This window comes from Dermacentor variabilis, chromosome 6 (genome assembly GCF_050947875.1).
Source record: "Dermacentor variabilis isolate Ectoservices chromosome 6, ASM5094787v1, whole genome shotgun sequence".
In the NCBI taxonomy this organism is placed as follows: domain Eukaryota; kingdom Metazoa; phylum Arthropoda; class Arachnida; order Ixodida; family Ixodidae; genus Dermacentor; species Dermacentor variabilis.
The window spans coordinates 18,725,089-18,742,249 of NC_134573.1; the positions used below are offsets into that span (position 1 = coordinate 18,725,089).

General features: G+C 45.0%; 1 protein-coding gene across 10 annotated transcripts in view; it reads right to left on the minus strand.

The window, feature by feature from the left end:
- The window catches only part of Tmem43 (Transmembrane protein 43), a 183,924-nt gene that overhangs the window by 127,135 nt on the left and 39,628 nt on the right, over positions 1-17,161 (minus strand). For 3 of the 10 annotated variants that reach the window (XM_075694857.1, XM_075694853.1, XM_075694859.1), the window contains exons 2-3: positions 13,767-13,871; positions 10,359-10,424 (exon numbers count right to left, since the gene is read on the minus strand). In XM_075694857.1, the coding sequence (XP_075550972.1) occupies positions 10,359-10,424; positions 13,767-13,795 (95 nt within the window). In that variant the 5' untranslated portion in view covers positions 13,796-13,871. Of the gene's footprint in view, positions 1-10,358; positions 10,425-11,112; positions 12,102-13,766; positions 13,872-15,669; positions 16,204-17,161 lie in introns of those variants that run through there. The other 7 variants (XM_075694856.1, XM_075694852.1, XM_075694860.1 and 4 more) reach the window with 5 other exon arrangements.

The following is a 17,161-nucleotide window of genomic DNA, read 5'->3' on the forward strand; positions in this document are numbered from 1 at the left end:
TATTTACACGCTGCATTATTATAAAGCCTGCCCATAATATATGAAATGGTTCAACCTTAGAATTTAGAAAGAATTTCGGGTAAATGATGAGAGGGAGCACGGCTTATATTGAAAAGTCACAGTGCTGCCCTCTTCAGAGTAGCTTCTTTGCCTTGATTTATCGTCGGCCTCAAAGAGTTTGCCATTCAAGCAACCACAAAAGTTCTTCAACAATATGTTAGCACTGCACCATAACACATATCTCATGAAAACTTCACTGCTTTGTCCTTTTTCACGTTCGGGACACATGTATTTATTCCAGTCTAGACTAGACTCTAAACGAATAATTTCGCTTTCGAAGCATTATTACATACAGCAGCGCAGTCCACATATTTACAACACCTCAAATTATTTTAGCAATGGAGATACAAAACATTCGTGCAACTATTTACAAAGAAACAGCTGCCTTATTCCACAGAACTCCAGCTTTTCTCTTCTTTGCCTTAGCACTGGCACCCAATATTCTCTCACTGATCTTGCGGAAACAGGAACGCATGATTTTTTGGCCCCGATTTGTAATTGCTCCAGCAACTGGGCACGCACCACATATCCTGGCATGAAAGCAATAATCCTGAATAAGAAAGCAATGAGAAAAACTTGGACTAACCCTGCACTATACAGAACAAGAGAAAAAAACAAGATGTATCACACTTTTATTAGTACGTGCGATTTAAACCAATTTAAGGAGTTCAAGAAGCTTCGAAATAAACTAACTTCAGATCTAAAGAAAGCAAAAGAAAATTATTATGAAAGTTTGTTTCTTCGCCATCAAACTAATGTAAAAAAGATATGGGAAACAGTAAACAGATTGACAAGCAGAAACAATGCAATAACCAGCGTACAAGAGATAGAGATAAATGGAAATGCGATAGCAGGGCAGTGTTTGGCTAAGACCTTCACTGAGTACTTTATACAATCGGGGAAGTCAGATAGAGCAGTTATAGGCAGCCAACAACCAACAAGACACATCAGTTCTTTACCAAATTCGTTTGTTTTGTATCATGTCTCCCCGCAAGAGACTGTAGAGTTACTTAACAGAATAAAAAATGTCGCCGCTGGTTATGACGAATTTAGGGCTGAGCCAGCAATGTATATTTTCAAATTACTAAAAAACATTCTCACCTATATTATTAACTTAATGTTCGATAGTGGTATCTTCCCTGACCAACTGAAAATAGAAGGGTTGTTCCGATACACAAATCCGGAGACAAAAACGGCCTTACAAATTATCGGCCAATATTGGTATTACCTGTTTTATCAAAAGTCTTTGAGCGGGCAATTAATGATTGCATAACAATGTTCTTAGAGAAATATAATATCATATCTAGTTCGCAATTTGGATTTCAAAAACACAAGTCAACTGAACAGGCACTACTTCGTGCAAAGGAGAAAATTATTCAAGGTATTGAAAATAAGGATTTTACTTTAGGGCTCTTTCTAGATTTGTGGAAAGCATTTGATTCAGTGAATCATGATATTCTACTTCTAAAACTGCAGTGTTATGGAATACGTGCCATGTCACTGAAATTAATAACCAGCTATCTTGAGAAACGCTTCCAATTTACAGATGTTAATAATTATTCCTTGACATCGTTAAATGTAACAAATGGAGTACCCCAAGGATCAGTATTAGGTCCTACCCTGTTTTTGTTATACATTATGGCATAACTCAGATTGACAACACCCTTGACAAAGTAATGTTTGCGGACGATACTAACATATTTTTTACTTCACGGACGAAATGTGAACTTCAAGAAAAGACTAATCATTATCCACAACACCTATCCAAATGGCTAAATGATAATTGTCTACAATTAAATGCCTCTAAAACTAAATACAGTCGACTCCCGATAATTCGAAGCCGCTTAATTGGAATTTTCGGTTAATTAGAAGTGAAGTGCTGGTCCCGTCAGTTTTGCATGTAATCCTATAGAAGAAATCGCTCGATAATTCGAAGTCCTCATCCAGTAATATTGTTTAAGTGGAAGTTAATTTTCAGCCGGGATCCTCGAGGTGACCATCATTCTTTGGTAGAATGTGCAATTTTTCAAGTGTTGCAACAGTTCCGTGCTCCGCGTTGGTGTCATCGCCACCGCAGCCACCCGCAATGCCATCCTTCTTGGAGCGGCGCGATTATTCATTGCTATGGCTGCCGTGGCCTCCGTGATCAACTCTGGCGGGAGGCGAAGCGGCTCCCGCCGGAGGCCACGAGCGGCTGCCGCGCGTGGTTGGAACTGATCGCGGAGGCCACACGGGTGCCATAGGTGCACGCAGTGCTGCATACTGGCAGTGGCGAGATTGTGCGAGATTAGTCTTGCAGCGTGCGCAGCGTATGTCGAGGCGCGTGTGTTGGTCGAGGGCCTTTGTGCGGGAAGCTCGTAGGCTAGGTTGTTCCACGAGTGATTCGGAATTGGCTGTACCTAGTCGCGTAGTTTATAGCCATGGCAAACCGTGGCTCTTATCGCATGCTCGACCTGGCAACGAAAGTCGAGGTTTTGAAGGAAGTTGAGAAGGGAGGTGCCGCCAAACAAGACATAGCGCGGAAGTACGGGATCAAGCCAAACGCGCTCTCTAACTACATCAAGAACAAGCGCACAATAATTGATGCATTTGAGAACGACAAGTTCAAGACTTCTCGGAAGCGAATGCGCACCGGCGCTTACCCAGAGTTGGAGAAGGCTCTGCTGGTTTGGATTAGGGAGGCCAGGAGCAACAAACTTCCTCTCAGCGGAGACATCGTTGCGATGAAAGCCCGAACGCTTGCAGCAATGTTGGGGATCAATGACTTCGTTTCGTCAGATGGATGGCTGACGTGCTTTAAAGATCGCCATGACCTGGTTTTCAAGAGCGTGTGTGGTGAAAAGGCGTCTGTTAACCAGGAAACATGCGCCACGTGGAAGGACGGAAAGCTGCGTGAATATCTCGCCGAATACAGACCGGAAGACATCTTCAGTGCAGATGAGACTGCACTCTTCTATCGGCTTCTACCAGAGAAGACCCTGACATTCAAGGACGACGACTGTGCTGGGGGCAAACGCAGCAAGGAGAGAGTGTCGGTGCTGATCGCGGCAAACATGACTGGCACGGAACGATGTCGGTTACTTGTGATCGGGAAAGCCGCGAAGCCGAGATGTTTTAAAGGCGTGAAGACGCTGCCTGTGGACTATGAGGCGAACAAGAAAGCGTGGATGACGGCCGAAATCTTCAAGAGCTGGATAAGCAAATTGGACCGCAAGTTTGCTGCTTCGAACCGCAAGGTGTTGTTCCTTGTCGATCACTGCAGTGCTCACCTGAATGTGCCAGCCTTGAGTCCAATACGCCTCGCATTTTTGCCTGCAAACACAACGGCTGTTTTGCAGCCAATGGACCAAGGCATCATCAAGAATGTTAAAGTCCTGTACAGGCGGCACCTCCTCGAGCGCATGATTTTGTGTATGGATAGCTCCACAAAGTACGAGGTGAGCCTGCCTAGTGCCATCCACATGTTGGCACGAGCATGGGATCGTGTGAAGCAAGAAACAATTGCAAACTGCTTCAGGGCTTGCGGTTTTGTGGCAGCTTCTTCGGAGGATGCCACCGAAATTTCAGCGGAGGAAGCGTCAACAAGCGAGCTTGACGGCACTGATTTTGGTGATGCTCTCGGGGACGTCAATTTTGAAGATTACGTCGCCGTAGACAAGGCGGTCGAAACGTGCGGTGCGCTGACAGATAGCGAAATTGTAGAGATTATTCGGCCCCAGGAAGCGACCCAGGAAAGCGACGATGACGTTGAAGGCGAGCCGCAACCTAAGGCTGCCGATGTAGCCGCGGGCCTTGCTCTTGCGGAGCGCTTCTTTGCCGCTGAAGGTAACGCGGAAGAAGCATTCCGCCTCATCTACAGCCTGCAGAACTTGCTTTCAGCAGCGCGATTCGGCAAGAAGAAACAAAGCAAGATGACCGACTATTTTTCTTAGAGAAAATACTCGATTTCGCCACAAATAAAGTGCTGTTTTTTGTGTTTTGTGCTTAATTGGAAGTTCGTTTAATTTGAAGTTTTTTGCGGTCCCCGTGAACTTCGTATTAACGGGAGTCGACTGCATATCATTTTTTCTCCTCCGAATAAACGCGACCAACATGACATGCATATGACGTATGGAACCGAGATTATTCAGCAAACACCTGAGCAAAAATTCCTAGGCGTTTGGTTCCAAGAGTCTTTGGTATGGTCATGTCACGTCGACCATTTGGTAGTCGATATAGCTCGATCAATAGGATGTATGAGAAGGATTTCTACATTAATAACTCTTCGGCTAAAAGAAACTCCTTATTACACTCTAGTATATTGTAAGATTGCCTACTGTTCGCTAGTATGGGGTACCACCACTCAGCGCAACTATAATAGATTAACAGTACTACAAAAGCGCGTGCTACATATTTTTGAAAATTATGCAGGCGATATCCGTGACTTACGTACCAGGGAGTTATTTCTGAAACACAACATGCTTATGGCCAATCAAGTTTATCTCTATAAATTACTGCAACACATATACGCCACAAACAAATACAAAGACACTGATATGGTAGTTGAACATAAGTACGGGTTTAGGCAGCATAGGAGGAGGCTTCCGAAGATTAGGACAAATTACGGGAAACAATCGGTAACATATCAGGCTATACAGATTCTAAATAAACAGAAAGATGTAATAAATTGGAGAGACAGCCGTGGTAAACTTAAAAGAATGTACAAAATGTTCCTTGTCAGAACAGCATGTGTATTGTAGACTGTTTTACATTACTTTCTACTATATCCATAACACTTCTGATCTTTTCTTTTTTCTGTTTTGTAAGCATAATGTACTGGTACATAATTGTTCTCTACATACCTGTAACATGATAAAAGGTCTGCTAGCTATCTAACACATGAATCCTGTGTGACCTTTTTTATGTGTATATCTATCTGCGTGGTCTGTGTGCACATGTATGCATCTCATACTTCTTATCTGATGTATTAGAAGTCACTTTTTTTCCTTCATCGGCTGTACATTGAGTGCAACTGTAATTTTAATATAATGTGCACCTTATTGTATATGTTATTGTACGCGTAAATGCTCTATGAACTGAACGGGGGCAGGGGCCCAGTCAGGCTATTTCAGCCTTTAGTCTGTCTCTGCAGAAAATGCCCTGAAATAAAGTGATTTTTGATTTGATTTGATTTTTGATTTTGAACGTAATCCACATTCCGTGGCAATAATGGCTTGCCGGACACACAACCGCAATCGCAGCACAAGCGTAGAGACTACATGCACGGTTCATGCTCAGAAAAAAAGTGCACTCAAAAGCATGTCGCAGCATGCCAGGACTTTTCTAACCCTGAAGCTATCCAAGGAAGCGCAGGGTTCCCGGAACTAATCGAATTGTTATCGACGCCGTCGCCCGGTCGGTCTTCCGTGTTTCATATTAAACACAGGTGCGCCACTCGTAGCTTCGTAGCACGCTGCACGGAACTTCTATGTGGGCCTCTTTTGCGTGATGTAGCTTAAGGGGAGAGGGTACAGTCAGAAGGCCTTAAGTTCCCTAGAGGGTGTTGAGTACACGCTCATCTTTCCCTGCATTGTCGCGGTTGCGTCGAGAGCCGACGTAGACACGGGAGCGGTGCACTACCCCCTCTCCCTCGCTCTCACGATGCGTGCACCCTTCCTCCCCGACTCACGGGAGAATATTTGATGGGCGAAGAGGACATTCCCCTCACAAAGGTAAAAATGTAGAAAACAGTGCCACAACAGCACCGGGGGAGACCCGCTCACTGTGACGCCAGACCCCTAACCTGCCGGACTGGATAGAGTACCTGCCACAACCTGTGAATGACCTCGTTTGCCTGACTATCCCAGGCAACTAGGCCAGCCTATTATTACTTCTTACAGAGAAGACTTCCCTCTGGCAGTATTCTTTACTGCTTGTAGCAATAAGCGTTATAGTTGATGCCGCTAGTTGCCTTATTCGTCCGAACCTGATGTAGCGATTCCCGCGCTACGGGTTAGGGAGTACCACGGAGCGACTGTGTGGAGCTAGATCAGGAGCTCGCCTTCAGCCCTAGCCGCACGCAGAGTGGAACCCCCACAGTACTTGGCAGATCCCGGAGGTGAAGACCCATGCTCCTGTCGAGAGGAGCCAAAGCGACTGGATGGATGGAATGGTTGAATGCTATGAGCGTCTCCTTTGAAACGGAGCGGTGGGTTGCACCACCAAGCTGTTTATTTATATTGGCTAATGTCCTACCTCTGTTTAAAAAGAAAAAAAAAAGAACCAGAGAATTCCCATCACCAAACTTTCTGAACCCCTATTGCGAACTTTGTTTTTGTATGCCTCCATTGTTTGTGTTTCCCTACTTTTCTTCCGCCAATCTTCCAATCGCCTCTTACTAATCTCTATTGCAAACATGTTTACTTTCCCCCTGCTCTCACTGAACCCAATGGCTTTAAGGAGGCCAAAGGTGCCTAAATCGACCGCTGGGCAAATATCTTCACATGTTAATAAAATATGGTCCATCGTTTCCCTACCGCAGTAAGCACATGCTTCTTCTTCCTCCTTATATTTCTTCCTTCGTAGTTCTAAAGCATCCTGATCTCACTTTGAAAAGTAATGAGCTTCCCTTTAAATTATCATAGATTGTTTCTTTCCCGATTTTATTTTTTTCTCTTAAGTAGTTACTCATGGTAGGTTTTTTTTCCATTGCCGCCACCTTTAATATTATCTCAGACTCTCTGACTTTCCGCTGGACGTTTTTTGTTGCCAAGTTGCTCACCATACCAGTCACATACTTGCTGGTAAGCTTCCTAGTTCTTTTGCTCCACTGTGAATCAATGTTTTTCCTGTACAGATATCTCAACAATCTCCCACCCCATTTACTTTCTTCCATATCCCTCAGTCATTCTTCATACTCAATTTTACTGCGAGCTTCTCTCACTTCAAAACTAGTTCAGCCCATATCACCCTGCACAGCTTCATTTGTAGTCTTCCTGTGAGAGACCAATGCGAGGCGTCCCACTGACCTTTGGTTCCCATCAAGTCCGGATTGTACCCCTGATTTCAAGCAAACAACCGCATTTCCAAAAGGAAGTCCTGGAACCATTACACCTTTCCACATACCTTGGAGCACCTCGTACCTACTGCATCCCCATAGCGCTCTTTGTTTTATTATGGCCGCATTTCTCTTTCCCTTAGCTGTTATTGTTACTTCCTGTGTTTCCACATATCTACGTATTGCCTTCGTTTACCCATATATCAAGGTATTTATATTCTCTTACCCGAGGCATTTCCTGGCCCTGTATTGCCACTGTCTGTTCACTGTTTTCATTGAATACCATAACACCTGATTTTCTAACACTAAATTTCAAACCCAAATTCTTGCCTTCCTGTCCACAGATATTATCCAGATGTTGCAAATCACTTTGCTTGTTAGCTAGCAACACAATGTCGTCCACATAAAATAAACCTGGAAGCTGTTGCTCTGCTAATGTACCGGTCTGTTTGTATGAGAGATTAAACCTGATATTTCTTCCCTCTAGCGCCCTTTCCATCCTTACCGTGTACAACATAAACAGCAGTGGGGATGAAGGACACCCCTGCCTCAGTCCCTTGTTGATTTGAACTTTCTGCTCGCTCCTCATCTCTTGCCATTCAACGAAAACAGTATTTTCTAGGTATTTCTCTCACAAAAGCTTTTACAGTTGCCGCATATGCCTTCCTTCTACAATATCTGACATTATGTTGCAGTTTACATTGTCACATGCTCCGATAATATCTAAAAAAGCCACATATAGCGGTCTCCTTTCTTCTCTGGATATTTCAACAGACTGAGTAAGGACAAATAAGTTATCATCCAGATGCCTACTGATCCTGAAGCCATTCTCAAGTTCTCCCAAAATGCCATTATTCTCTGCCCAAGCTCACAGCTTTAATTTAATCACCTGCATTGCTAACCTGTATATTACCGATGTAATGTTCAATGGTCTATACGAGTGAATTCTGTTTTTTTCTCCTTACCTTTATAAACTAATTTCATTCTACTTTGTCTCCAACTGTCTGGTATTCGTCTATCTTTTAGGGTTTTTCCACTGCTTTCAAGAGAGCTTCCTTGCTCTTTAGTCCTAGTTCATTAATCAGCTTAGCAGGAACCTTGCCTAGCCCTGTGGCTGTGAGCTTAGGAATTTTCTCTTCGGCTTTCTTCCAGTTGAAATTTGTCAGCATCTGCTCCTTTTCCATCTGGTTCTCTTTCATGCTCGTTTTTTCTTCAAATACAACCTCGTCATTGTTTTGAAAAGATTCAACTGTTATTTTTCAGATATAATTTAATGCCGCGTCCCCTCCCACTTTGTTTCCATCTTCATTCAGGATAAGTTGTTGTATTGTTCCAGACTTCCTGTCTAATAAGTTCATGTGGTTCCAAAGCATTCTAGGTGCGGCTTTCTTTTTCTCACGTATTTCTGACAACCAAGGTTCACTTTCACCTTTGCTTGAGCCAGTATTTGAACCATAGATTTTATTTCTCCCAGCATATTTCCCATTTTCTTGCTACTTGATCCTGCAGCAGGCAACTGCACTTTTTTGCTGCCTGCCTGTGCTCTCGTGAAGCTTTCGGTCATTCGGCTATTGTTTCTCCTATTTCCCTGCTCCACCAGCTTATCCCCGCAATGTTAGCACCGCCATCGCGAGTGGAACGCCACCCCTGACAATCGTCGCGAGTGGAAATGTGGAGAGGCATAGGGATGGCGGAACAGGTGAATGCCCATGTAATGGGGCCAGCGCATTCTTTAATCTTCACACATTTCTCACATATTATTGAAATTTGCAGTGCAAGTCCAATCAGAGGTGGTTCAAGATTTATGAGAGAAGTTTTAGACGCGCTTTTGAGCCAGTATCTGGTTTGTACAACTGTACACATTGAGCCTGAAATAGTTAAAGCTGTTGGTTAACAAGACAAACGAATGAACATGCTGTAAGCACCATGCACTTACCTTTAACCGCAGATGAGCTGTGCTCATCCACACAGTTTGTACCGCTCCGACCGAAGACGAGCTGTGCTCATCCACGCTGAAAGAAGCGCTTGTGCACTGCCGCAGTCAGGGTAGCCTGATAAATTTTGTTTAGTTCTTTTTGGCTTCAACAGATGGTGCAGTAAAAAAATTAAAAAAAAATGCACTCAAAGCTTGCATTTTGGTCAAGAAACATTTCGATGCTGGCAACTTGCATGTAAAAAGGGTGTCCCCCTTTTTGCGTGCGTGTGCCGCAGGGAGTTTTGTCGGACTTGGACAGTGAAAAAGTTTTTTTCCTCTGAGAGTGGCAACAATGATACTGAGCAGCATATCTTCTCTGAGTCGTCGGATTCGGATGACAACAATACCTCAACATGTTGGCAATGGCTACCAATAGATGTAAAGAAGCCCCCACCGGTGCCTCAAAAGTTTGTTTTCACAGCTGCGCCTGGCATAAAGGTACCTGTGACAGAGGACAGGAACAGTGCACAGTATATTGAATTGTTTCTAATAAATGAACTAACAGATTGCATTCTCTGCGAGACCAACCGCCACACGTACTTGGTGCGAGGAACGTGGAGTAGCAATCCGCACTATTCTGTGCTTTGAAATGTACCACACCACGTCTACAATTTTAGAATCTGACATCTCTTGCTAAAAGTATGAGCTTGGCTTGGCATAGTATATTGTTCTGAATTTACAAAGAGACATTCTTTTTGCAACGAGGACTACAGAAAGTCGGAGACTCTCTGCTGTGCAGTGCAGTGAAGCCAATCTTCTCTCCACACTTAAAAAAATATTTTGCGTGTATCTTACAAATAAAGTGCTCTTAAGGATATTTTTTGGTTGTTTCAAGATGCATAGAATTATTTAGGCAAATAAAAAAATATAGGTATTTTTGTATTATCTTTGACCAAACAACTTGGTAGAGAAAGAGTCAAGCACTTCCCCATCCCCCCCAATGGCAGGCGTACCATTAAACTACAAAAGCATAGCAGTGATTATTGGTTTATAGCCTTCAATAGAACTGCTTTTCCTTGCAACTGCAGCTGCACAACAACCAAGGGCTTTAGTAAACAGCTTTACGATTAGCAGCAGAGTATTTTTGTTGCCCTGAATTCTTTCGTTTGTATTATAATATACTATCCCAGGGAGAGCACATTATTTTACTTGACTGAAAAAAAAAAAATGTTTTTTTAAAAAGTCCCATACAGTCTGTCAAACCATTAAAATAATCGGAAAACAATAAAGAGGCTTGTTTTACAATAGCGCCATAAACTTGAGTCAGTCACAAAAGAGAAGCTGTACCCTGATGACGTAAGCCCGGGATAATGGTCAGCCTTGCCAGCACAATTTCCCTCCAAATGTGAGCAGCTGCAAGGTACAGAACAAAAACAGCATCCATAAGAAATGGTTAGCTAGAAAGCGCTATGTCAACAAAGAAATCACAGGAATGAAGAATCACCAGATGCATCACTGTCTCTCAACTATGTAACCTTTCTTGAGAAAGATGCAAGTATGTAACTTATGAAATTCTCAAAATAATGCATGTCTATGACAAAACGTGCACTGGCATGTGTTGAAGAAATGTGACTTTTTACATCACATAATGCCCCATTCCTTGTGATCATGAAAAAATGGCCATTGTTTTAACTGACACGCAGAATTGACATAAACGGCACAAAAGGACTCAGAGAAGACACACACAAAAATCTACAAGCACCGACTTTCCACTAGAATTTTATTGAAAACACGCATGGCACAAGAAGCCAGATATATCACACATGCAAACATGCACAGTAAGTACAGCACAATAAAAAACTATGTCAGAAGGCATCAATAATGGCATGCTTAAACAGTTACCTCCTGCTCTCTTCAAAAAAATTCCATCAATTTTTTTCTTACTTTTTTATGAAAGAAGTTTTTTTTTTTTCAGACATTGGGGCACAGCTACAAATTTTACAATTCAAAGCTAAGTGGCTGCCAAAACCACGTCATACATTAGGCCTGTGTTACCACGACTGAATGATATTTCATAGACAGTCCTGTTCAGCGCTCTTACTTGTTTCCTTCAGATAATAGCAGTTTTGTTTGGTGATCAGTGGTACCCTTTGGACAGATCTGGTTTTTCAGATGAATGCTCACTTTCGAGGATTTGCTTGGGGCAGAAGAGAACATCATACTGGTTATATTTCGTATCATGAAAAACGCCAAAAAAAATTCTTTTAAGTCATATTTTCAGTTTCTATAACTCTTTTTCTATCTTATTCCCAAATATTGTTACACTAAAGCTACAGGAAGAACGGAGAAAGAGGAGAACGAAGTGTGCTTGTCTTTGCAATGACTCGGTGTCGGCGTGGCCCCTTTTCATCAATTCATCTTTAAATAAATGCACCCCATCATAACAGTTTTGGTGGAGATGCGGGGTAAAACAATGGCACTCCCGAAGAATGATGACAAACTGCCCGCAGAAGCGCAATCCGTGGAGCTTTGCCGAAGTCGCCAAAATGCCGGTCTGCCACCAGAGACGGCTTCTGAGGGCGACAACCCACCACCTTCATCCAGCTACCCATGGCAGCCCTACATCGAACCACGAACCTTCACTGGAAAAGCCAGGGAAGACGTGGACGGATGGCTCAGCTTTTACCAACGCACAAATCGGGTCAGTGGCAGGAAAGCCATCGCCCACCTTAACAATGTTGCCTTCTTCCTCAAGGGAACCGCGTCCTGTGGCTTGAAAACCACGAAGAAAGCATGACGACGTGGGAAAAGTTTGTAGACGAAATCGGGAAGTGCTTCGGAGATCGGGCAGCTAAAAAGAAGCATGCAGAGCAAACCGTAATGCAGCGAGCCCAAGTTGCCAGCGAAACCTGCACAATGTACATCAAGGAAGTGCTGAAGTTGTGCAAAGCCCTGGACTCTCAGATGACAGAAGAGGGCAAGTTGGCCATCTTTTAAAAGGGATCGACGAGGACGCGTACCAGTTCCTCATCGGAAAAGACAGTCTGGACTGTGTAAGTGACGTCATTTGGCACTGCCGTACATTTGAAGCCTTGAAGGCTCGGCTTATCACCCCAAAGTTCGGCTGCCTGGCCAACGTAACTAACGTCGCCAGCGTTGACGTGGTCCCAGCTCCATCCGAGCCTGTGTCAGTTATTCGGCAAGTGGTGTGTGAAGAGCTTGACCGACATGAGGCGACTTCCCTCTCGACTCCATGGGCTCGAGAGCCCTTTTCTCACTGCGACTTCCGTGAAACGTCCATCAATGTCATCTCCGTAGATGCATACAACTTCGCTCCTTGTTCAAGAGCACCAAACCCTACTATGAACGCGCATCCCTGTTATCAGTTCCACGACGGTTACTCACCCAGACCACCTGCAGTTTCTCAAGAGTGGGACAGCTGTGCCAGTTATTTTGCTACTGACAATTTCGGTGCGTCCTGTGAACGCTCCATCTGCTTCCAATGCGGTATTCGCGGTCATGTCGCCAGATTTTGTCCTCATCGCCGCCGCACATCACCACCGTCCCATGAGCGACCGAGCACTTTTTATCGGTGTAACAATCGGCATGGCGACGAAAACGCTGGCCTTCTGACTCCGATAGCAAGACAAACCACCAGGCGAATTACCCTAGCAACTTACCAGCTTTTGTGCGGAGCTTGATGCCGCCGCCCTCATGCCAGCACTGGTCTCCATCTCCACGACGACGTCTCACGACACCGCCGCTGGGAAACTAGGCGGCGCTATCAATGGAGGTGAGGTCGCCAGCCATCATCAACTACACGCCCCTATGCCTCCGCCAGTCACCGTGTGTCATAACAAGATTCGTGTTTTAGTGTAAAATGTTGCTACGTTGGCCTTAGTGGACACAGGAGCGAGTGTCTCCCTTATCAGCCTGGATTTCAAAACCCGACTAGGTCATAAAGTGATGTTTCGCTGGTATAACGCTAATGCATTTTGTGCTGTGAGTGGAGAGTTGCTCCGACCTGTGGGAGTGTGCACCGCAAACGTTTATTTCTTCAATAATGTGCATCAAGTCGAATTTGCAGTGCTTGCTCAATCCATTCACAACGTAATTCTCGGCCTCGATTTCCTACAACAGTGCGGTGCCACTGTTGGCTGCGGTACTGGCGAGCTTTTCCCATCTCCTCTTGCCGACCAACCTGCTACCTGTTCACGCCCTCTCGCCGTCATTGAAGATGCTGTCTTACCGGCACGTTCCTTATCCAGAGTTCGAGTTGCTGCTTGCGGTGTCAATGCCGACACATTTAATGCAATTGTTGAGCCTGTGCCTTCCATGGTTGTGAATAAAAGTGTGCTCGTACCTCGATGCGTCATTTTCTGTGGCCTGCGGAACAGCGACACTGTGGGTGCCAAATTTAGCCTCCCAGTCTGTTGTGCTACCCAGCGGTATACGACCTGCCTTTTTTAAAGTGGATACCAGTCTCAGCATAGGCACTTTAACTGATGACACGTCACACGAATCCCAAGAGCACGGGGCTGAACACGGTGTCCCTGAAGACTCGTCGCCTTTTTTTTTTAAATGTTCAACAAGCCACTGTCTTCACAGAAGTGTCAAGCCCTGGCCAGCGTCCTTAGCAAGCATGCGTCATTATTTGATTTCGCGCAGAACGCTAACAAAGTTCGCGCTCCAACTACGCAGGCTCGCCACAGGATCAACACGGGTTCCACGCATCCCATCAGGCAGAAGCCTTACCGAGTGTCCGTGTCAGAGCTCAGGATCATCGCTCAACAGGTCGACGACATGCTAGGCAAGGGCGTCATCCAAGATTCCTCTAGCCCTTGGGCTGCCCCGGTCATCCTTGTGAAAAAGAAGGATGGGTCCGGAGGTTCAGTTCAGTTCAGTTTATTGTCCTTAAAAGACCCCCCAGAGGGGGTATTACATAAGGGGTGGGTTTAACATAAGTTCCACATTTGGTACACTTCATTAGTTATATTCAAAGTGATCAATCACACGCTGTAGGAATAAAGACAGGCAAGTGATGCTAACAATGTCAGCAGGAAGGCCGTTCCAGTATTTAGCTGCTCGAGGAATGAACGAGGCGGAAAAATGAGTGGTTCGGGCACGCGGGCGTGCGACTTGCTGCGGATGACTGGTGCGGTGAGAGATGCGTGCCGCAGGAACGATGTATGGCACATGATGAAGGGTACTGAAAAACAACTTGTGATAGAGCTCAAGACTAGCAATGCGTCGGCGATTAGATAGTAGTGTTAGTCCGGATTGTGTTTTAAGTGTGGAAATACTGACATCATATGAATATTGTGAGTGAATTAACCTAGTAGCACAGTTCTGGACAGATTCAAGTGAGGCGATATGTTTGGTGCGGGCTGCAGATAGCAGATGCCTATTCAAGTTTTGCCTGAACCAGGGACTTGTAGGCAAGCAGTTTTACGTTTTGAGGTGCCTGGCGGAGATTACGTTTTAAAAAACCTAGTGTTTTATTAGCAGATGATATGATGTTAGAAATATGCTTATGCCAAGACAGATCACTGCATACAGTGACACCCAGGTATTTATAGGACTCTGCTGCTTCATTTAGAATTAGAATTAGAAGGCATGCTTCTAATTTGGTAGGGAAACACCAGGGGATTACTGCTACAAGTGAAAGACATAACTTTACATTTTTGTACATTAAGTTTCATTAACCAATCGTCACATCATGTTAGTATGTTGGCGAGGTCTTTCTGCAGGGCTGTTTGATTGCAGGTGTTACGTACAGTGCGATGACACAATCATTGGCGAACATTTGGATATTACAGGACACATGTGAAGGTAAGTCATTAATATATATTAAAAATAATAGAGGGCCAAGAACCGATCCTTGAGGGACGCCTGATGTTACTGGCACAGGATTAGATAGGTGATTATTTATAATGACAGATTGCGAATGGTTGCTAAGAAATTGAATGATCCAATTCAAAACATCAGGATGCAAATTAAGTCTTGTAAGTTTCAACATTAGACGTTGATGAGGAACTTTATCGAAGGCCTTAGAGATATCCAGGAAAATTGCGTCAGTCTGTATGTTACTGTCAAGGTTAGTGTGAACATCGTGCAGGAAAATGGCCAGCTGTGTTTCACAGGAGAAACCTTTGTGGAATCCGTGCTGGGAATCCGTGCTGGGCGGGATGGAAAATGTGATTCAGGTCAAGAAAATTCATGATAAGAGAGTAGATGACATGTTCCATGATTTTGCAGGGGACGCTTGTTAGGCAGATGGGGCAGTAGTTAAGAGGCGAGTTTCCGTTACCTGATTTGTGGACTGGAACGACCTTCCCAATTTTCCAGTCATCTGGAATGAAACCTGAAGAAAGAGACTGGGCAAATATCAAAGACAAATATGCTGCAGAAATAAGCTTAGTGTTTTTTAAAATTTTTGAGTTAATCTCGTCCATACCGGAAGATGATGAACACTTGATTTTGTCAATGATCGCACAAATACCGTCAACATTGAAAGCAATGGCTGGCATTGACGAGTTTATACTAAGCGATGATGAAGGTTTTGTGTCGACTACCAGTGTCTCAATTCTGTGACAAAAAAGGATGTGTATCCACTTCCCCGGATTGATGACGTTATCGACTTCATTCCGCATCTTACTTTTCATCTGTAGACCTGCGATCGGGCTACTGGCAGATACCCATGCATTCAGCTGACAAAGCAAAAACCACTTTTGCGACCCCAGACGGCTTGTTTGAATTGTCATGCCGTTTGGTTTGTGCAACATGCCTGCAACAATATCATCACTGTAAACCACGTAAAAGTGTTCAAGAAAATTTGTTTTATCAGCCGAGGTGGCAAAACATTTTGCAGAAATTAATAAAAAACAGCATTTTTCAAGCCACAATAACTCCGGAATGGCGCGACAGAGCGGCACCATCTTGGTCTCGTTGGAAAGCGCATTTCTCCATCTTCAAATTTGCCCTGTCAGCTGCCTCCTCCATACAGAAATGAGCACACAAAAAGCAGATGATTGAAGGTCGTTCCGGAGTCTGCGATTGGCCGCACTCGCAACGTGACTCTAGCACGGTTTGCCATTGGTCCGGCGTTCGCGTCGTCTGCTCGGCTCTTAGCACCTCACGAGTATGGAGGTCTCCACTTGCTGTAATCTCGACTTGTCAAAATGGGCGCTACGCGGACATCGCAGTAGCATGGCCAATCCTTACGTTTGTGGGCGTCTCAGACCCGCGGCTAAGCATACCGAGCATCGGCTGTTTCGTTATGTCTCGTATAGTGGACGATAGAACACTGGACTTTTGTTAACGGAGGTTAACTGGGTTTATTAAGCATGGGGTACACAGGAATAGGTGTGGTTACGTGGAGGTAGAGAGAGGAGTGTTTTGAGACGGGGCGGCGGCCGACCAGCTGGAGAGGAGTGGGAGAGCCAGACACAACTTGATATGTCGTCTGCTCAGAGTTCATAGAGGAGGAGGGCTGCCGCGATGGTGGGAGCGGAGGTTTCAGAAGGGGCGCGTGGCCAGCACGTGCAGGATGGTGGCGCCATCTCTTGAGCCTTCTTGTAACATCGGCAACACAGACATCGCGACCAAGGTTCGTGGCATCCTCGGAAACGCGGCTAAGCCTTTCAGCACTCGGTGTTTCGGAATTCGTTACCAAACACATCGCACATGCAATCCTCGGACCCGCGGCTAAGCATTTCGAGCATAGGAGTTTCCGACTAGGTGATCAAGCACATCGCGCGCGGACATCTCGGACCCAGGTGCATCGGCGCCTCCGACGGCAGTACATAGACCGTAGACTCCTCGAGCCCGCGTCCAGGCATTTCGCGCATCGGCACCTCGGACTGCGCGACTAAGCACATCGAGTGTCGACTCCTCGAGCCTGCGACTAAATTTCGCGCATCAGCACCTCGGAGTGCGCGGCTAGGTACTTTGCGCATCGGCACCTCGAACTGCGCGACTAAGCACATTGTGCGCCGACCGTCATCGAGCCAGAAAATTGTCTCGTGTGCACAAAATCAAAAGGCACAGACTCAAAGTCAAGTGTGCGCAAAGACAGCAAAAACTACAATCCCTGGTGCATTTTGAGTGATGTGAACTGCTCCAAAAACTTTGAGGGACGTTTTCTCAAA